This window comes from Nomascus leucogenys, chromosome 19 (assembly GCF_006542625.1).
Source record: "Nomascus leucogenys isolate Asia chromosome 19, Asia_NLE_v1, whole genome shotgun sequence".
NCBI lineage: Eukaryota > Metazoa > Chordata > Mammalia > Primates > Hylobatidae > Nomascus > Nomascus leucogenys.
The window spans coordinates 42,487,708-42,509,804 of NC_044399.1; the positions used below are offsets into that span (position 1 = coordinate 42,487,708).

Here is a 22,097-nt window from a genome sequence, read left to right on the forward strand (position 1 = left end):
TGGCTCACTGCAACCTCCGCCTCCTGGGTTCAAGCAATTCTTCTACCTCAGCCTCCCGAGTAGCTGGGATTACAGGCATGCGCCACCACGCCCAGCTAATTTTTGTATTTTTAGTAGAGACAGGGTTTCACCATGTTGGCCAGGATGGTCTCGATCTCTTGACCTCGTGATCCACCCGCCTTGGCCTCCCAAAGTGCTGGGATTATAGGCGTAAGCCAATGCACTCGGCCAAAGGCAGGTTTTTTTTAAAGGAGTATAAATATTTCTGGAGTAGAGAAGGGGTTAATATTGTCCTGTACAGTTTGGTTAATTACTCTTTGGAATTAAATTTTCACAAATATGCCAACCACATAAGAAGTTTAAAATAACATTAAAAACTGAATCATACCAAATAGTAATATGTCACACTGTTTTTATCAATTCTTTATTTAGGTAACAAGTTGGTTATGTTCACTGCATTGTATGAAACATCACAATATCATACTGGGAAGTACTATCAGTACAGCGTTGCATCAGAGTGGACGCTTTGAACAATAAACCATTTTGCATTCTTCATTCCCTGTCTTTTAACAACCCCCGAAACCCAGTAAAGGGACAAACAGCTTTTCACATCATCATGTAAAGCACTTTAACTTACAAGGCTGAAATCTAAAGAATAAATAAAATATATTGTGGCAATAATTCCTTTTAGACCAAAAATCAGGTGCACAATAAATCAAATGATCAAGAAAGCTGTCTGTATTTAAATGTGTGGCTCTCCAGAAATAGCTTCAGGAAAATGTTACAGAAAATACCATGAATTCCATTTCACACAGGACCAGATGATGACTCATTTTAACTACACACAAGGGCAATTACATCCTGCTGAAACACAATTTAAACATATAGGAAAATGTTTACAAAGCATCCACAACATGTAAACCATGTACAAATGGATACATTCATTACTTCTCCTAACCCAGAAACTCCTTTCAGATAAATACTTTACTCTTCATGTTCAGCATTAATTGAATTTAATACATGCAAAACTCAGAAGAATTCAAGGTTACCATAAAAATAGAATTAAACTAATAAATCTTCAAGTACCTTATGTGACAACCACTCTGTACCGTGCCCAATGTTATAAAATGAAAGATTACTGAACCCATGAAAATATCTCTGTAGTATTTCCTTAGATCTAAAATAGATAATTTTAAATGTATTTATAGTAATTTCAATGTGATATTCTGAGCTTTTAAAATAACATAAATGATTAAAAATACCAAATTACACAAAACTCATATCTTAAAAGCTGAAAAAATTAAAACTATAGAAACCCACATGTAAAACAAAAATCACAATTTACATTATAAAGGCAAATCTCATCTTTAAAAAATTTCCAACAGTGAGATGTCACAGCAAATTATAAATAGCCATAAATTAATCCATTTGGTTTCAAAAGATTTTCTAGTGAAAGTTGAAGGATGCAGTAGATACATGCATAAAATTTGTAAGGGTTTATAATATTATTCCCAAATACACTTTATCTTGAAGCAAGGCAACAATACAATTTGGACATTATTGGAGAACCTAGTTTGGTAATACAGGTAAAATTGGAAAAAAATTAAATAACAATCAATAATAAATACATATCCTATAGAAATTGCTCAAATGAAATTCCAAGCCACAGAGCTGCAAAAGGCTTCCAACTTGGTGAACTGAAAAAGGAACATATCATACAATTCTTTACTCTTACATGCTTACATGTTGTGTGTTTTGTTTAAAGAAAAAAAAACATCATGTATTTTCAGAGTATAGCTAACTATATTTCCCATGCACCTCAGGCAGATTGTTGATTTGTGGTGAAATAACTCCACTGGTTTCTAGGGCCAAAAGTTCAATACAGATGTAATGAGTATGCCTGAGGTTGGCAAAAAATACTGTAGTACAGGCAATGCTACAAATGGCAACTGTCAGAAAACACAAATATGAACAAATAATGGGAAATGCTAATGATTTTCTGCTCATATCACAAAACGTTGGGAATCCGCAAGAATATTTTCCCCTTGTACTGAAGAAAATTGTGATTAAGTTTTTCCCCCAATTTTCAGAATCAAAAGCATTTTAGAAGGTTTTTAAGGCTACCATGGGTCTTCTAGATCTCCAGCACCCTACAGGAAGAGAAAAGGAAGAATATTATTATTTACCTATACCACTTCCAGACTGGATTGAATTTCAAAAGAAAACAAAATTGATGAACAAATTACCTTCCTTTCTTTGTCTGAAAAAGGGTACTTTTACAGAGAGATGTTGTGTATTGCATATTGTGTGTGTACACGTGTATCTAATATAGATAGGTAACTGGGTTGGGTTATTTTCCTCCCCTCTCCATCAAATGCCTTCCTTTCTCAAAGCACTTAAAAATATTCTGGCATTGGAAAAATACATCAAAACATCAGCTATAACATCCAAAGATTCCGAAGTTTCAATTTATGGTAACTCAAAGCAACTTTAGACACATGATATAAATATAAACGTAAAGAAGAAAAGTTAATGTTCTACAGTCATAAAATAATTTTTAAAAAATATTTTCCCCCATGTGACAAATCTATAATTTAAAAATCCCTTTAAACAAAAACTCTCATCTGCCACTATTTTAAAAATAGCCCATAATTATTCAATTTATTAATAACTAATAAAAATTTGTAACAAAATGGACAATTCTGCCATCTTTAAAATGCTCACTGTGGCAATTTTCTCACATCTATGTGTGCCCATAATGTCCAAAGATTAGTATTTTGTACCACAAAAGATGGATAAGAAAAAGAATAAAGTATGCAACACATATATTTTAATATTAAACTTCTTTCCTTTTTGTTAATGAAAAAAGGCAAGCCAAAAGTGTTGTAAATGTTATATAAATACAAATGAATTTCTAATGGGTATACTTCCAATATACCAAACTTGGTTGTTTTTAAAAAATTAATTCAAAAATAAGTACAACATGCATAGATTATTCCACATCACATGCTTTATTTGGACTTAAACACTTATAATTTCATTCTAAACACTTGGTTGACATACATTTTGATGTGTATAGTTAGGCTATACAGAATATACAAACCAAAGCTGAATGAATAATACATAGGTTTTTCAAAAGTTATGTTTCATAAAGAATACAGAGAAAGGAAAAATAGCCACACATCCAATATCTCACAACTTCTAAAAATAAAACTACAGAGATGTAAAATATAAACAAATCAAACAACACACAAATTATCATCCTTGAAAGAAAAATTACAGGCCAGCATCAGCCATTCTTTGAAGAACTAAAATTATTAAAGAAAACATAAATTTATTACAAAGCTAACTATGAGTGTACTAATAGGTAAAATAATATGAAGCAGTATAATTCTACATTAACAAGTTTTTCCGTAATATAGCATAATCTCTCTAATCAAAATTTCTAATTCTATCTAGTATTAATTTAACTACTCACTTTAATTCATAATTGGTAGCCTAATTTCTGGCATACAATGTGAAATGACATATAATTTCATTAAATCCATAGTACTATAAATAGTCAATTTTACACTATCTCATAAAGGTGTATGCAAAGGCCTTTTTAAAAAACAAGGCTATGTGAATATAATAAAACTAGTTTTCCAAGATTCAAATAACAAAACGGTCATATAAATGCATACATTACACTTCCTAGGTTAAAAACCATCAAAGATCACAAAAATATTACCAAAAAGGAAAGTCATATTTTTTCACCACTCATCTTTGTCCCTGCATCTTCATTAGAGCTGTCTAATTCAGCAAGACCACTTTCTGATTCAGTATGGCTTTCCTGCATTGTCACTGGGTTTCCAGCATCACTGTTCGAAGAAGTAGCTGTGGCAGCTGGTTCAGCAGGGCTTTCTTCTCCCTCTACTTTAGCTAGCCTGTAACTAGTCAGCATCTCCTCCAGAAGTTGTCGGTAGTTTCCCCTATGATTAATTCTCATTTGCCTGAGAGCTTCCACCAATTTTCCCTGTGATCCACTTTCCTCTGCTTCATCGGAGGCCTTTTTTTAAGATTCAAGACCCCAGTGTCAGTAGACAAACTAGGATATCACATGTATTTCATAACACATTACAGCAAAATACTAATTTCTCTACCAAAAAGTAATATAGTCTAAGCATGAGAACATTTTATTAAATATCGATTCTTACCTGTATCAATTAATAAAAACTTCCAATTATAATCTCAAGTCATTTTAAGCAAATTACCATTAACTAGTTTACGTCTTATTTCACAGTCATTTAAAGTTTAATCTGAAATTTACTCAGCTTTTATAATTCAACAGCAACAAAAGCATTTCCTAAAACTGACTTACTCAAACAATATTTGGCTATATGATTTAGTACAAAAGAAAATTAATGTTTAAAGCAGTAGGAAAAGGACAGAAAAGCAGGCCACCAGAACAGTTTCTTCATCATTTCTGCTAAATAAGTAGGAAATACAAAACATAAAACTATATCAACAGATTTTTGAAAGATTTTAGAGTTTTCATGGATAAAAATTGTATTTACTTTTTGCTCTTATTTTGATAAAAACATCTCTAGATAAAAATAAAGTATTCTAAGTATGAATAATAAACTACTCAATCCTTTCATATTTTAGTAAATTTTGGAAAATCTACAGGTTTCTACAATAGTAACTACTTAATACTGTACAGAACAAGCTCTAATCATCCAAGCTGATCACAGTTAAGCTGACAGACTAAAATCAAGATATCCTTACATTATGTGCCTCTTGATATGATGCATTATAAAGTACAGTCATGTCCTGTATTCGTGCCAAAAAATGTTTAGAATGAATCTAATAATGCTAATTCCCAGTTTACAGGAAAAAGGGAATAGAGGATCAAGTTAGAGCACACCATGAGAAAACAATCACATGAATTCAGAATGCAGGACGTACTATAAAAAACTGGCTCAGACTCTTCAAAGTCAGTGTCAAGGGGAAAAAAACAGGTGAGGGGCTTGACTGATTAAAGACTTGTTTAATGTGCTTGATTGATAAACCTGATTAGACTGGGATTCAAAATAACAATTATAATAGTCATTCTGGTGACAACTAGGGAAATTTAAACTTGATATTCGATATTATAAAATTTATTATTTTATACACCTATAGTATACCCACAAAAATTAAAAATAAATTAAAAAAATTAATTTTCTTAGGTATAATAATGGTATTATGGTTATATAGAAAAATGTCTTCATTCTTTTTTTTTGAGATGGAGTTTTACTCTTGTTGTCCAGGCTAGAGGGCAATGGCATGATATTGGCTCACCGCAACCTCCACCTCGAGGATTTAAGCCATTCTCCTGCCTCAGCCTCCCGAGTAGCTGGGATTACAGGCATGCGCCACCACGCCCAGCTAATTTTGTATTTTTAGTAGAGACAGGGTTTCTCCATGTTGGTCAGGCTGGTCTCGAACTCCCAACCTCAGGTGATCTGCCTGCTTCGGCCTCCCAAAGTGCTGGGATTACAGGTGTGAGCTACCGCGCCTGGCTGAAAAGTATCTTCATACTTAAGAGCTGCATGCTTAAATGTTTACAGGTAAAATATGATGTCTGCAATTTTCTCTCAAAGGGTTGTCAAAGAAAGAAAAAAACAGTAGACATAGAAAGAAAAATAAAGCAACTATGGCAAAATGTTAACAGTTGTTGAATCTAGACAGATGATATACAGCTGTTCCAACATATCATAACCCCTTTTTAAATACATTTGGAAGTTTTCATCTTAAAATTTTGGGAAAATAAAATACAAAATAGGTTATTGATGCAGTTGATCTGACACAAACTCTTAACCATCTTTAGAGACTATTACAGTATACTTTTACAACAAAGATAACACTAATAAAGCCATATAATAAATGGCAATGTTTTATTAGAAAAATGAGAGCAGATGAATGTTATTTTTTTAAAAGTTGCCCTCATTGGCTAGGAGCAGTGACTCATGTCTGCAATTTCACCACTTTGGGAGACAGGGGTAGGAGGATTGCTTGAGGTCAGGAGTTCTAGGCCAGCCTGGGAAACACAATGAGATCCTATGTCTACAAAAAATGTTTAAAAGGAACACGCCCATAGTCCCAGCTACTCGGGGAACCGAGGCGAGAGGTTGAGCTAAGTCAAGGAGGTTGAGGCTTCAGCGACCCATGACCATACCACTGAACTCCAGTCTGGACGACAGTGAGATCCTCTTAAAAAAAAAAAACAAAACAAAACAATAGTGCTTGTTAGGCTGAGGCGGGTGGATCATGAGGTCAGGAGTTCAAGACCAGCCTGGCCAAAATGGTAAAACCCTATCTCTATTAAAAATACAAAAACTTTGCAGCGCACAGTGGCAGGTGCCTGCAATCCCAGCTACTCGGGAGGCTGAGGCAGGAGAATTGCTTGAACTCGGAGGGCGGAGGTTGCAGTGACCCGAGATCGCACCACTGCACTCCAGCCTGGGCGACAGAGTGAGACTCTGTCTCAAAAATAAATAAATAAATAAGAAAAAAAAGTGCTTGTTTTCCTGCCTCAGATGGGGTGGTGGTGGGGATGGGGAGGGGAAGTATCCTCATGGCAAAAAATGGATGATACTGGGATGGGCACGGTAGCTCATGCCTGTAATTGCAGCACTTTGGGAGGCTGAGGTGGGTGGATCACCTGAGGTCAGGAGTTCGAGATCAGCCTGGCCAACATGGTGAAACCCCATCTCTACTAAAAATACAAAAAGTAGCCAGGCATGGTGTGTGTGCACCAGTAATCTCAGCTACTCGGGAGGCTGAGGCAGGAGAATTGCTTGAACTTGGGAGGTGGAGGTTGCAGTGAGCCAAGATTACACCCACTGCACTCCAGCCTAGGCAACAGAGCAAGACTCCATCACCAAAAAAAAAAAAAAAAGATGATACTGTGTACGGCCCATGCTTTTTGGGGGTACATATACGTCTGTGTATCTGTTCATGTTAGCATATGTAAAAATACCTGGAAAGAAAGGAAATACAGCAATATAATGATAATGGGTAGGGAGTTCTAGATACTTTATTTTCTTTGAATTTTCCAATTTTCCACAACAAGCATATTAGCTGCCATTTAATTGCAAAATTTATTATGTGGACTTAAAACATGTTTCCCTAAATAAAGTTTCTCAGCCAGGGCTGGTGGCTCATGCCTATAATCCCAGCACTTTGGGAGGCCAAGGTGAAAGGATTCCTTAAGCCCAGGAGTTTGAGACCAGCCTGGGCAACACAGGGAGACCCCATCTCTACAAAACAAAAATTTATAAAATTAGGTGTGGCAGCACACACCTCTGGTCCCAGCTACTTGGGAAGCTAAGGTGGGAGGATCACTTGAGCCCAGGAGGTTGAGATTACAGTGAGCCATGTTCATGCCTCTACACTCCAGCCTGGGCAATGGAGGAAGACCCTGTCATTCATTCATTCATTCATAAATAAATAAATAAATAAATAAATAAAAAGTTTCCCATTTCAATCTATTCAGGAAGGGTTGAGATGGAACAACATGTGATAAGTATACTCTAATGATAAACCTTGTCAGTCTTTAAGAGGAAATTTTCTACTTTACGGTATATCACAAAGACCTTTTTTTTTTTTTTTTGAGGCAGAGTCTCACTCTGTTGCCCAGGCCAGAGTGCAGTGGCGCGATCTCGGCTCACTGAAAGCTCCGCCTCCTGGGTTCACGTCATTCTCCTGCCTCAGCCTCCCGAGTAGCTGGGACTACAGGCGCCTGCCACCACAGCTCGGCTAATTTTTTTGTATTTTTGTAGAGACGGGGTTTCACTGTGTTAGCCAGGATGGTCTTGATCTCCTGACCTCGTGATCCGCCCTCCTCGGCCTCCCAAAGTGCTGGGATTACAGGCGTGAGCCACTGCGCCCGGCCACAAAGACCTTTTAATGCAGGGCCTACAACCCTCTCCCCCAGAAAACCCCCAAACCAAAAAAAAAAAAAGATAAAAACCTACCATTTTATTAAAAAAAAATTACAGGACATTAAAACAAAATCTGCTTCAAAAATTTACACATAAAGTGATTATCAACCCTTGTTCCACATTGGAATTACCTGTGGAGCTTTTAAAATTGCATACATGCCGAAGTTCCATTTCAAAATACACAGATTCAGTGGATTTGGGTTGTTCCTTTAAAGCCTGACAGGTAATTCTGATATACAGCCAGGGTTGAGAATCACTGATACAGACTAAATGGCATAACTCTATTTGGAGGTGGACTTATTAATAAGGTTGGATGAAAGGTTGTTCTATTTGTCATATTTGGGTCAATTTTGGCAAGTTCAACAGATAAAGTACCTCTCGCTTTCCACCTGACACATTATTAATCACCTGTATTTCTGTGAATTGCTATAGTAGTGATAGTTGGGGAAGAGAAGTTGCTTTTTGAAAGACATACTAGGTTGGGCGCAGTGGCTCAGGTCTATAATCTCAGCACTTTGGGAGGCTGAGGCAGGCATATCACAAGGTCAAGAGATCGAGACCATCCTGGCTAACATGGTGAAACCCCCGTCTCTACTAAAAATACAAAAAATTAGCTGCATGTGGTGGCGGGCACCTGTTGTCCCAGCTACTTGGGAGGCTGAGGCAGGAGAATGGCGGGAACCCGGGAGGCAGAGCTTGCAGTGAGCTGAGATGGCACCTCTGCACTCCAGCCTGGGCGACAGAGCAAACTCTGTCTCAAAAAAAAAAAAAAAAAAAAAAAAAAAAGACATACTAAAACCAAACCACAGCCAGGCACGGTGGCTCATGCCTGTAATCCCAGTACTTTTGGAGACCGAGGCAGGTGGATCACTTTAGTTCAGGAGTTCGAGACTAGCCTGATCAACACAGTGAAACCGTCTCAACTAAAAATACAAAAATTAGCCAGGCGTGGTGGTGCATGCCTGTAGTCCCAGCTACTCGGGAGCGTGAGGCAGGAGAATCGCATGAACCTGAAGGCGGAGGTTGCAGTGAGCCGAGACTGCACCACTGCACTCCAGCCTGGGTGACAGGGTGAGACTCTGTCTCAAAAAATGAAAAATAAAAAAATAAAAAGTAAAAGAAAACCAAACCAATAAATCAAGTAGACACGGATTTGCAATGGCTGACAGTATAGAATCACTAAATTGAGAAGAACTTTAGCTAATGACCACACTTAAAAGTCATTTTATCTTACGGCAAATTACATTTTCTCATCACTCTGGAAAGACAATAGAGGACTGAAACCTCTTCCCCAGCCGTTACATTTGATTTTTCCAAATAATGTTACATAACTCTCTCATGGGCTTTCATTAATATTAGAAGAGAAACCTATTATCTAGGTTCCTGCACTTTCCTTATCTGAACTCATACAATTGATATAGCACACCTATTTTTACACATCTATTATAGCATTTAACTCTACCTTGCAACGGTTCACAAGACTCTCCACTTAGACTGCAAACTCTTTGAGAGTAAAGACAATTTCATATTCCATTCTATGTCCTCCTATCATCTAGGGAAGGAAAAATAATATTTGTGCTAAGAACTTCATATATATAATCTTACTGAATCCTCACAGGTACCCTACAAAGTAAGGACTCCAGTTATCATTTTTACAAGTGAGGAAACTAAGGTTCAGAGAGATTTAAGTTATTTGTCTGGGTGACAATCTTAGTAAATGGCAGAGCTCTGATTTGTGCACAGGTATAATTAACATCAATGTCTATCTTTGCGCTCTGTTGAATATATTACGGCGAGTGACATTTTTTGCATACGAAGTACCTCACATAGGTAAGACTCTTACTAAAGAAATATTGGTGAAATTATTATAGAACACCACAGGTTATTTCATATTGAAGTTTATATTTCCTTAATATAGTAAAATTGATAAAACTATAGAACACTAGTTATGTTGATTAAACTATCACATCAGATGGGATGTTTACAATTATTCTGTAAAGTAAATTAAGGCAATTACTGCGATTAGAATTCAGGACATCTCCCATCCACCTTAGTTTTTAAGCTTTTACTATCAGCTAGACTAACATAGCTTAAAAATCAAAACTCTCATGATGAAAATACTAACACACCAGATAAGACATAGAAATTAGATAAATCAAGCAGAGAGTAGTAACAGGAGGGGGAAGGAAGGGAATCTAAGCACATTTAAAAAAATAAAATTTAACCAGCTAATATTTATTTGCAGCAATATTTATCTTTTGAAACACAGCTCTCATAACCAAAATTCCTTTTTTTTTTTTTTTTTTTTTGAGACGGAGTCTTGCTCTGTCACCCAGGCTGGAGTGCAGTGGCACGATTTCAGCTCACTGCAAGCTCTGCCTCCTGGGTTCACGCCATTCTCCTGCTTCAGCCTCCCGAGTAGCTGGGACTACAGGTGCCCGCCACCATGCCCGGCTAACTTTTTGTATTTTTAGTAGAGGCGGGGTTTCACCATGTTAGCCAGGATGGTCTCAATCTCCTGACCTTGTGATCCACCCACCTCGGCAAGTGTTGGGATTACAGGTGTGAGCCAGTGTGCCTGGCCCATAACCAAAATTCTTAAAATGACTACTTATAACAGTAGAGAAAAAGTAAACACTAGTAAAAATGTTTCTTGTGAAGTCCTATGTGCTGCTTGTCAGACAAAAAAATTTTTAAACTAAAAATTCTCGAATATGACAAAATGTGATACAATTGATGACTAATGAAGATTTTAATTAGATGTTACTTGAAGAATCATGTCAAATTTAATGAATAACTTTAGACAGTGTCATTTGAATGGTCAAGACCACACAGCTAAGTGTTATGTCAATCATACCTTAAAAACATAGTGACTAATGTTAGTGCGTTTTTTGTTTTTTTTTTTTTTTTTTTTTGAGACAGAGTCCCACTCTGTTGCCCAGGCTGGAGTGCAGTGGCTCGATCTCAGCTCACCGCAAGCTCTGCCTCCCAGGTTCACGCCATTCTCCTGCCCCAGCCTCCCGAGTAGCTGAGACTACAGGCGCCCGCCACCACGCCCGGCTAATTTTTTGTGTGTGTATTTTTAGTAGAGACGGGGTTTCACCGTGTTAGCCAGGATGGTCTCGATCTCCTGACCTCATGATCCTCCCGCCTCGCCCTCCCAAAGTGCTGGGATTACAGGCATGAGCCACCGTGCCCGGCCTGCATTTTCAAACAGTATAGGTCTTCTCCATAGCAATGCTTTGACAAGTGAATAAAAAGTAAATATGAAAAAACTAATATTCACATAGTTCTAAAAACCGTGATATAAAAATGTAAAAGCAGCTATGGGTATTGCATTTATCTGTTTGAAGTAAAACAGAAAAATGCATGCAAAATTTAATAATGTGAAAACAATACAGAGATTCTTTTGGGCTCAAAAAGAGACTAATCTGTCCTGTTTTTCCTCCCCTTCTCTAAGATCAAAATGCCTTAAACCGTTTTTGGATTAAGATAAATATGTGTATTTAAATGAAAAATTACTGACAAGGAATTGGGCTTAACTCCTTCCTTTCAACAACTTTATAAAATATTTACCATTAAAAACAGATTATCTTGTGGTTGGGTGCAGTGGCTCATGTCTGTAATTCCAGAACTTTGGGAGACTGAGGTAGGAAGATAACTTGAGCCCAGGATTTAAGACTAGCCCTGGCAATGAAGCGAGACCCTATCCCTACAAAAAATACAAAAAATTAGCTGAGTGTGGTGCTGTGTGCCTGTAATCCTAGCTACTCCGGAGGCTGAGCTGGGAGGATCGCTTGAGCCTGGGAGGTTGAGGCTACAGTGAGCCATGATGGTGCCATAGCACTCCAGCTTGGGACAAAGAATGAGACCCTGTCTCAATCAATAAAATAGAGTATCTTAAGACTGTTAAACATGATATTTACAAAAGAATGGGAAATGATTTTTCCTGCATGGTAGACAGAGGTGGGGTACAGACATACATAATCTCTAACTACTTTAAAGAGGCCACATGGAATAATGTAAAGAGAATAGGAGTCAGACTAATTCAAATTCTGGCTACATGATTTATTTAGCTTTGTGACCTGCGCAAACTACCTCATCTCTGTAAGTCTCATGTGTAAAAGAAGGGTGCTGAGAAGACTACCTATGACTGTGTGTGTGTATAAATAAGGGGCTTGGCACAACTAGGAGCTGGGTAGATACAGGTCACCCCCCTGCGTAACTTTACCCTTGGAAAATTACCAACTTATGCAACTACTTGATCAGTGGCATACTAACTCAAAAGCATTACGAGTCTTTTTCAAGGGAAGAACTTTTTGCACGAAAATGTAAAACTCTATAAATATAGACTTTCATACCAATTAGTAAACTCAAATTAATTTTTAAATATATGACTTAAGAACAGCCTTAAGCAAATTACTAGAAATGAATAAATACAAATATTTCTTACTCAAAAAATATTTACTGAGCTTTCACCGTATGCCAGGATTGTGCTTGGACTATAGACATAAATGAATCAGATAAAGTCCCAGATCTCACAGAATTTATATTCTAATTATAAAACACAAACTAGCACTTTAGAAAAAGGGAAGGAGTGTGATCCCAGAGCCCTGTCTAATATAAAGACAACTTACAGCAAAATGTAGTTTTGCTTTTTCTGGAAATTTTCCAAAAGATTTCTGGGGATTCGTGAATCCCTAGACTAAGAATCCCTGCTAAACTCTTTGTTACAAATTTGTATTTTAAAAGTTGGGAAAATATCAATATTGCTTGTGGTAAGAAGATGGAACACATTCTAAAAAGTTAGTTTAGTATGGAACACATACTAAAAAACAAATTTAGTAAACAACTTAAAAAGTTTCCCCTAATATAGTAACCTTTCTGAATATATATTAAAATTACTTAATTTCTGACTTATACTCAACTCTACTTTCTGAAAAATATTTATTTAAAAGATTTGTCTTAATTATAAGAAAAATGAATGAATCCCTATTTCTAGTGGTACTACTTATAATCATTTATAACAGAACAATTCTCTCCGATATAAAGCAGACATTTCAGGAGTCTAAAAAAAACCCTCTGATTTAACTCTGGCTAGAATTCTTTGTTTAAATATCTAAACAAAAATAATTTTTGTTATTTAAAAAAACTTAATTTTTGTAATACCTTCCAACTTTCTCCTCTTCTGTAATTCTACCATACTTTCATCTTTCCCACACCACAAGTTAACATCCAGCTCCTGGCGACATCATCCACATTGCTAAGAAGCATTTATGGAGCACCTTTGTGGCTAGCTTTTTGCTACAGTGGGTCAAGTTAAGAGCTCAGAATTTAATCATGTCTGTATTTTCTTCATTCCTTCTCCTTCTGCGGTATTTTTCAGCACATTTCTGCTACTTGCAATTATAGTTCAACATTTTTCTAAGTTAGTGATTATTGTGAAAGGCATATAATATTTCCCCATTTAAAATTCTAGGCTGCAAAGTCAGTTTTCATAGTAAACAAGGGAAGTTCCTTTAATCCATGTATCTATGTAATGATAATAAGTTTACAGTTATCATTTGGTCTCTGTAATTATTTCACAACTACCTGACTGCCTGCATCTCTTTAATCTAATACAGTAAATGTTTCTAACAGATTAAAATACCACAGATATTTTTCTAAATCTATCATTCTTATGCTCTAAACATAAGGTGGTCGATTACCCTAAAATGATGTTCAAAAGGCTGATCTCTTAGCAAATACCTCTGCAACCTAAATTCTTATTTTTCACCACAACAGTTCTCTGCTTTAGCCAAAAAAGATGTCCTTTCTTTTGAAGATATCTTATACTTTGTCCTTGCCTCTCTAGTCTACTTGAAAGGTCATCATCCTCATGTCATTTCTACCACTCAAATCATTCTTCAAATCCTATCTTTTCTCTAAGATGCTGACTTTCCCCCTGCTTAAGTAGCTGAACTTTTACAGCAATCACTGTCCAAGTCACATGGCAATGGTCACATTCTGGATTTTGTCATTTATTTGTTACTAAGCTGTATGAAATCTTTTGATCATTTAAGGTGTGTTTGTAACTACAGTGTAAGCTGCACTGAGCACGCAGGTGGGGTCATGTCTTACGTTTTCTAGTCTTCTCCCTCTGTGAATCCACTATACGACACACTGTCAGTGTTTGATCTGATGTTGATAGAACATTTATGTATAAAGGTAATTAAGTACATATATCCCATTTCTATAGCCAAATAATAATCTATTTAAGGTAAGGTTTATATATTGAGCATTTCCCCCCAGTTTCATAGTTCCGTTGCCTATTTATTCCCTGTTTATGTAGCTACTATGTGTAATCATTTTTTCTTTTTAAAAAATTTAAAACTTACCCTTGGTATATGTTAAATAGAAAACCTTGTTTGGAGTAAAAATAGACTATTTTCTTGAAGGACCCCAAAATCCAGCAAGGTATATATATATATATATATATATGTATTTTTAAAGATTACACATGAGGGTTGGCACTTTGAAACACCTGAGGAAATGGGAGTACTTCTATGGCTAATAATGAATCAATAACTGTCTTCTGAGGGCTTACTTCCTCTAATCAAGACAGTGGATGCCCTGAAGAATCTACAATCTAGCTGAAGAGGTAAGATTCTCTTCTCTCAACCTTCCAAATTACCACCATCCTTTTAGTCATGTCAACATCCTATACTCATTTCTTTAAGGGTTCTCTGACGGATCACATAAAATATTTGGATTTTTAAATTAATTTTCTCAGCTTTGGGTCAATTCTCTCTCTCTCTTTTTTTTTTTTTTTTTTTTTTGAGACGGAGTTTCACTCTTGTTGCCCAGGCTGGAGTGCAATGGCATGATCTCGGCTCACCCCAGCCTCCGCCTCCCGGGTTCAAGCGATTCTCCTGCCTCAGCCTCCCGAGTAGCTGGGATTACAGGCATGCGCCACCATGCCCGGCTAATTTTGTATGTTTAGTAGAGATGGGGTTTCTCCATGTTGGTCAGGCTTATCTCGAACTCCCGACCTCAGGTGATCCACCCGCCTCAGCCTCCCAAAGTGCTGGGATTACAGGCATGAGCCACCGTGCCCAGCCTTGGGTACAATTCTTAATAGTTTGAGGTACCTGCCACAAAAAAAGACTCGGAATCACTGCTCTAGACCAAGATATAAATTATAATTAGCAATACATAGCATCACTTTTATATGACTCACTAAAATTATATTGTTAAATTTTCCTTTTTGCCAGGATAACTTTTACTGTTAAGGAAAAGAAATTATATTATATTGCTATGCAATAATGAATCCTAGCAAATAAAGCAATCGAGATGACATATGATTTCTATCCAATGGACACTCTCTCTCAACCTGCCAAGAGGAGCTGGAGACTGGAGGCGGGGCTCTTCCTCCCAATCAGTTTCATTTCTAAGTTTGGCTCCCTTAAAGCTTTGAGGCATATATATTAAAAATTAAATAATTTATTTTTAGACATAAAAACTTGAAAACCCAAGAGAAAAACACTTATTTGAACTAACTTGGATTAAAAAAAAAAGACACTTCTGTCTCATGGTAATAGTACTAAAACAAAACAAAACAATATAGAGGAGCAGCTGGCAGCTCATTGACATTTCGAAGGAAAGCAAAATAAAAGGTAAGGGCATAGAGTCTTGCTCTGATGAAGTACAGCAAGGTACAACAGAAATGGTTATCTCAGCTCAACACTCATATACCCATAATACAACAATAACATTAGAAAAAAACTATCCTTGGATATTCCAAGTGGGCATACAGGGGTACTGAAAGGTCTGGTCATTAAAATAATAACTCACTCACTATCACTAACTTCTGGTGATGGCAGCAGCCTGCTGGAGGAGAAATTGAGATATTTAAAAGAGCATTCTTGCCTCAAAATTAAGGTTTAAAGGAGAAGAAGGAAAAGCAGACATATAGAGAAGAAATAAAGACAGCCCAAACAAAAAAGGTCATTTGATGCCCAGAAAGTGACAACAAAGCTATATACAAAACAAAATTTTATCTCTACCTTCATTTCAATACATTTTCTTAAACTTTAACTGACACTTTAAAATGAAAAGCAGTAGTAATTTACTACAGACTATAATTTATTATAGACTTCATTAATGTGAATGTATTCATATTTAGTATTTATATTGTGAAATTACTTCAAATGCTTATGAAATAAAATAAAACTTACCCCATCACTTTCTCTATGTGGATTCAGTCTACTATAAACAGCTTCAATAACATTGCGCCTAAAAAAAAAAATCATGCTTTAGTTTTATTAAATTACACAGAATTTTAAGCTTGTGAATATCTCAACATTTCATCCAGACCACACTAAAAAAGTAACTGCTACACTCTATACTTGTCAAGAACATACTTTCTACACTTTACTCTCAGAATCTGATTTTGCACAATCCATTTGTACTCATTAGCAAGGAAAGAAGGACCTTCATACTCAAAGTGTATGATAGATAATTCCTTTTAAAAAATCGTTTTTGGATGAAGTTTTAAGAGTTCTTCTCTAGTATAAGAAACACTAACCCATTTCACCTCTAGATAATTGATGTACTTCTGATTTAAGTTTTCTTACTCCAAATTATTTAATTACTAATTATGAACGAACTCAAAATTAGCTCTTTTTGTTCTACTTACTTGCCAGCAAGACCTCCCCCAGGAGGCAAATTTGGGATATTTTCTGCAGACAAGATGCGCATGACATGGGCAAGATCAGGCATTCCTTCCTCGCCAGACTTCTCCATAATCTCTGTAGGTTTTTGAAAAAAAGTTCCTAAATTAATGTGATAAGCCAGTACTCACCAAGAAGTGAAACAAGAGATACTATTTGGTAGTACCTATTTTAAAATACATTAAAAAAATTACCATCAACACACAAACAATTTTTAAAAAGTAATACAAGAAGCTACTTATTGACTGAAACATTGTTATGCAGGGGGAAAAAAGAAAAAACAGTTATTTGCATATATATGTTCATTCCAGCATTATTCATAAAAGCAAAAACTGGAACAAACTAAATGTTCAGCAACAAGAGGACAGTTACAAAAACTTTGGTGTAGCCATTGAGTGAAATGGCTTATAATCACTAAAAATTACGAAATAGGTGTCTTGATGAATACAGTAACAGCTATATGGAAAAATACTTCTGATCTAATACTAAGTAAAAACAATATAAAAGTTATGAATGTCATTACTAAAGGATAACAAGTTTAGCTAGATAAGAATTATAAGAAAAACGGGAGAAATTAAAAATCATTTTTACAAGTCGATACTTACCTGAAATAGTTACATTCTACAGCACTTTTTTTTTTTTTTGAGACGGAGTTTCACTCTTGTTGCCCAGGCTGGAGTGCAATGGCATGATCTCGGCTCACTGCAACCTCCGCCTCCTGGGTTCAAGCAATTCTCCTGCCTCAGCCTCCCGAGTAGCTGGGATTACAGGCATGTGTCACCACGCCTGGCTAATTTTGTATTTTTAGTAGAGACGGGGTTTCTCCATGTTGGTCAGGCTGATCTCGAACTCCCAACCTCAGGTGATCCGCCCGCCTCGGCCTCCCAAAGTGCTGGGATTACAGGTGTAAGCCACCACACCCAGCCCAGGCCTTACTTTCAAAACAACTGTTTACCATGCCTCACAAGACCCTTACGTTGACTTTAACATTCACTACTCTTTCAACTCTGCCCCTGCCTCCCTCATGTCCAAAGGATCTATTCAAAGACTTCTACTTCTAGATCTTCACATACTCTTTTCGTTGGTTTGGGAACACTTTTCACTCTAATCCAACCCCTTTGTATGGTGAATGCTCTTTTTTTTTTTTTTTGAGACACTGGAGTGCAGTGGCGCTATCTCAGCTCACTGCAACCTCTGACTCCCTGGTTCGAGCAATTCTCCTGCCTCAGCCTCCCGAGTAGCTGGGATTAGAGGCATGTGCCAACATGCCCAGCTAATTTTTGTATTTTAGTAGAGACGGGGTTTCACCATGTTTGCCAGGCTAATCTTGAATTCCTGACCTCGTGATCCACCTGCCTCGGCCTCTCAAAATGCTGGGATTACAGGCCTGAGCCACCACGCCCAGCTATGAATGCCTATTTTCATCCTTGAGGTTTCAATTTTATATGTCACATTCTCAAATCCTTCTCCGACCTAAGTCTGAGTAGGTACACTGCAATACACTCTCATATGCATGACATGTACTGTACACCATAATGCTATATACTCCCATATACACTATGTTTATTGGGTCATAGACTGCAAGCTTCATGAAAGCAGGACTGTAAGTTTTCTACCTTAAATCTGTGTCTTATAGTATAAGGCTTCTCAACATCAACAACACCGACATTTTACACCAGACACTTTTTTTGTTGCGGGGGCTGTCCTGTGTGCTGTGGAATATTAAGCAGCATCCCTGGCCTCCATTCACTAGATGCCAGTGGCACCCCCTCAGCTATGACACCAAAAATGTTTCCAGACATTTTCATACCCCTCTACTCTAGTCCAATTTACCACTACCATGCATTAATGCATAATTTCTAATTGGTATTTTGGCTTCTCTTGTCTCCTTTATACAATCTCTTCTCCATACAGCAACTAAGAGAGATCCTTTGGAAAAAAGAACAAATCGCTCTTGTACTCAAAATCTTCCAATGAATTCCCACAAGTCAAATGAAGTCCAAAGTCCTCACTTTGGTCTACAGGACGCTACATGATACGCCTCCTAAAAACCTCTTAATCTTCCTCTAGTGTTCTACTGGCTCATTCTAACCCAGCTGCACTCACTAAGAACACTCCCTCCTAGTCTTTGCTGTTCTCATTGCCTGGAATGTTCTTCCCTCAGATATTCTCTCTCCATGCAGGGTTGCTCAAATGTCCTTCCTCACAGAGACATTTCTGACCAATATTCCTTGTTGCTCTCTACTTACTCTATTTTATTTCTCTATTAAAAAAAATAGGGTTTTACTACAATACAAATCCCATGAGATTTCTTTTTCTGCTATATCCTCAGTGACACATGTTCAATAAACACTGAGTAAACCTATATGTAGAAGGCAATCATTAAATATATAATTCACACTTTGGGAGGCCGAGTCAGGCGGATCATGAGGTCAGGAGATGGAGACCAACCTGGCTAACACGGTGAGACCCCGTCTCTACTAAAAATACAAAAAATTAGCCGGGCGTGGTGGCGGGCACCTGTAGTCCCAGCTGCTCGGGAGGCTGAGGCAGGAGAATGGCGTGAACCCAGGAGGCAGAGCTTGCAGTGAGCCAAGATCGCACCACTGCACTCCAGCCTGGGCGACACAGCGAGACTCTGTCTCAAAAAAAAAAAAAAAAAAAAATATATATATATATATATATATATATATATATATAATTCATCAATTTAGGTGAAATACTATTCCCTGTTTAATATTATTCCTTTCCCACCTGACCAGTCATCATTAAAAGCATATACACAGATTTACCAAGTACACCAGAATGCATTTACCATAAAATTTAATGTTATATTACATGATTTAAAACCCCAGAAGAAACACAATGCTCCTGAAGAACACTGCTTTACAAATAAAAAGTTCCGGCCGGGCGCGATGGCTCATGCTTGTAATCCCAGCACTTTGGGAGGCCGAGGTGGGCGGATCACGAGGTCAGGAGATGGAGACCACGGTGAAACCCTGTCTCTACTAAAAAATACAAAAAATTAGCCAGGCGTGGTGGCGGGCGCCTGTAGTCCCAGCTACTCGGAGAGGCTGAGGCAGGAGAATGGCGTGAACCCAGGAGGCGGAGCTTGCAGTGAGCCGAGATTGCGCCACCGCACTCCAGCCTGGGCGACAGAGCGAGACTCCGTCTCAAAAAAATAAATAAATAAATAAATAAATAAATAAATAAAAAGTTCCTTTTTTTTTTTTTTCTAAAGACATGTTCTTACTCTGCAGCCCAGGCTGGGGTGCAGTGGTGCCATCATAGCTCACTGTAACACCAAACTCCTGCACTCAAGTGATCCTCCTGCTTCAGTCTTCCAAGTAGCTGGAACTACAGGTGTGTACCACCATGCTCAGCTAATTTTTAAAACTTTTTTGTAGGTCTATGATGCCCAGGCTGGTCTTGAACTCCTAGTCTCAAGCAATCCTTCTGCCTCGGAGTCCCAAGGATTACAGGTGTGAGCTACTGTGAAGTTACATTTTAAGTACCAACTTAAATTGATTTGTAGTGGCTGCCTAGCTAACAATTTTGTCTCCTGATTAATAATAACTATTTGCTACAGGTCCTAGAGATCATATTACATATTTGTTATCTCTCCTATATAATATATACTTCAGAAAGTTACAAACTATGCAAAAGAAAATTAATATTAAATTATTAACTCATGTTAAACTGAACTGACCACACCTTTAAGAAATTGAAATGTGGCTATTACAGAAGTTAAGAGTTCATACAAAGTTACAGTTTGCTGAGGACTTACGTGCTAGGCACCATAATAGGTGCTTAACAAACATAATTCTCATTTATTTTGACAAAAACTCTTTGCTTGGACCAAACCTTCAGCAAGACTCTTGAGTTCTTTCTCACTAGGAGACCTTTAGGCTCCTCTCAGTCCTTGTAGAAACCAGGATGAATGAGAATCCTGCTCAGTTAGTTTACTGAAAACCCCCACACACCTGATATATGACCACTCTGGATATTTTAGCCTGGCCTGCCATCCTATCAAGTCAGTTTAGCCAGAAATCCCTTATGTTGATGCTTCCTCTTAGTAATAATTTTCCATCCACTGATACTCCCTTCAAGCACTGAGCTCCTTAGTTATAAATTCCACTTATCTTTATGGGACCCCAAGTTGAGTTTAATTTCTTTCTGCCACTGCAAGATTCCATCATAGTGGTCCCTGTATCTACTGCCATGGCCCCCCTGAAAAAATATCTGCCTTACCATCTTTAACAAGTGTCATCAATAAGCTTTTTTTGTAACAATTTATTTAAAAAAAAAAAAAAAAAAAACTCCATGGGGCCGGGCGCAGTGGCTCACGCCTATAATCCCAGCACTTTGGGAGGCCGAGGCGGGCAGATCACGAGGTCAGGAGATGGAGACCATCCTGGCTAACATGGTGAAACCCCATCTCTACTAAAAATACAAAAAATTAGTCAGGCGTGGTTAGTAGTGCCAGCTACTCGGGAGGCTGAGGCAGAAGAATGGTGTGAACCCAGGCAGCGAAGCTTGCAGTGAGCCGAGATCACGCCACTGCATTCCAGCCTGGGTGACAGTGGGAGACTCTGTCTCAAAAAACAAAAAACAAAAAACCCTATGGTTGGTGTTTTTATCTTTAGTTTCCAATAAGGAAACTGGAGCCTTGAGGGGTTAAGCAAGTTGGATAAGATCACATAACAGGCAGCTGACCAAACTAGAGAGCTCTTCCTAAAATAAAAACTACCCGGTTTCTTTATGAATGAGGAAGAAGGAAACTAAGAGAATTCCTCCCACCTTCTGATAAACTATAGTCAGCAATCTGCAACCCCAATATACTACAATTTATCATTAAATATTAACTCCTATAAAAATAGCTCCTCTTAATGATATTATCAATATATGACCGCATCTGACATAATCTTCAATGTGTTCTTACATATTTCTCACGTTTCCATCACCCTCAAAGCAGGACTCATTGAGACTCAAAAGCACTGAGACCTAAAAACAAGATTAATTTAGGGCTAAGGAAATTGTAGACACACAAAAAACTTTAAGCACATTGTTTAGGGTGCATAGCTAGATAGTTGTAGAGACAGAAAAGATAAATCCCCATTCTCCAAATTTGCAAAAGACTCTCTTCTTGGTTTTATACTTTTAATTGTAATTATATATTAGTAATCACAGATCCTCACACTTCAAAACTCTCACCAATTACTGTGGCCTACTATATACAAAATGACTCATAATAGGCCAAATTCAACAAGCCTATTACACCACCATCGTAAGTTATATAATTCAAATGTATTTTCTCCAAAAAAAAAAAAAAAAAAAAAAAAAAGAATCAAAACATAAAAGTGTTAGGAGAAAATATAGGTAACTACGTAACCTTGAGTGGAAGAGCTTGGTATGATAT

General features: G+C 37.3%; 1 protein-coding gene across 4 annotated transcripts in view; it reads right to left on the reverse strand.

The window, feature by feature from the left end:
• Positions 1-395: 395 nt before the first annotated feature.
• Positions 396-22,097, reverse strand: part of PPM1B (protein phosphatase, Mg2+/Mn2+ dependent 1B) — a 68,548-nt gene continuing 46,846 nt past the window's right edge. For 2 of the 4 annotated variants that reach the window (XM_030799596.1, XM_003262794.4), the window contains 3 exons: positions 16,645-16,756; positions 16,184-16,241; positions 2,989-4,048 (listed from right to left, as the gene is read on the reverse strand). In XM_030799596.1, coding sequence (XP_030655456.1) covers positions 3,743-4,048; positions 16,184-16,241; positions 16,645-16,756 — 476 coding nt within the window. In that variant the 3' untranslated portion in view covers positions 2,989-3,742. Of the gene's footprint in view, positions 2,151-2,988; positions 4,049-6,865; positions 7,004-16,183; positions 16,242-16,644; positions 16,757-22,097 lie in introns of those variants that run through there. The other 2 variants (XM_003262796.4, XM_030799598.1) reach the window with 2 other exon arrangements.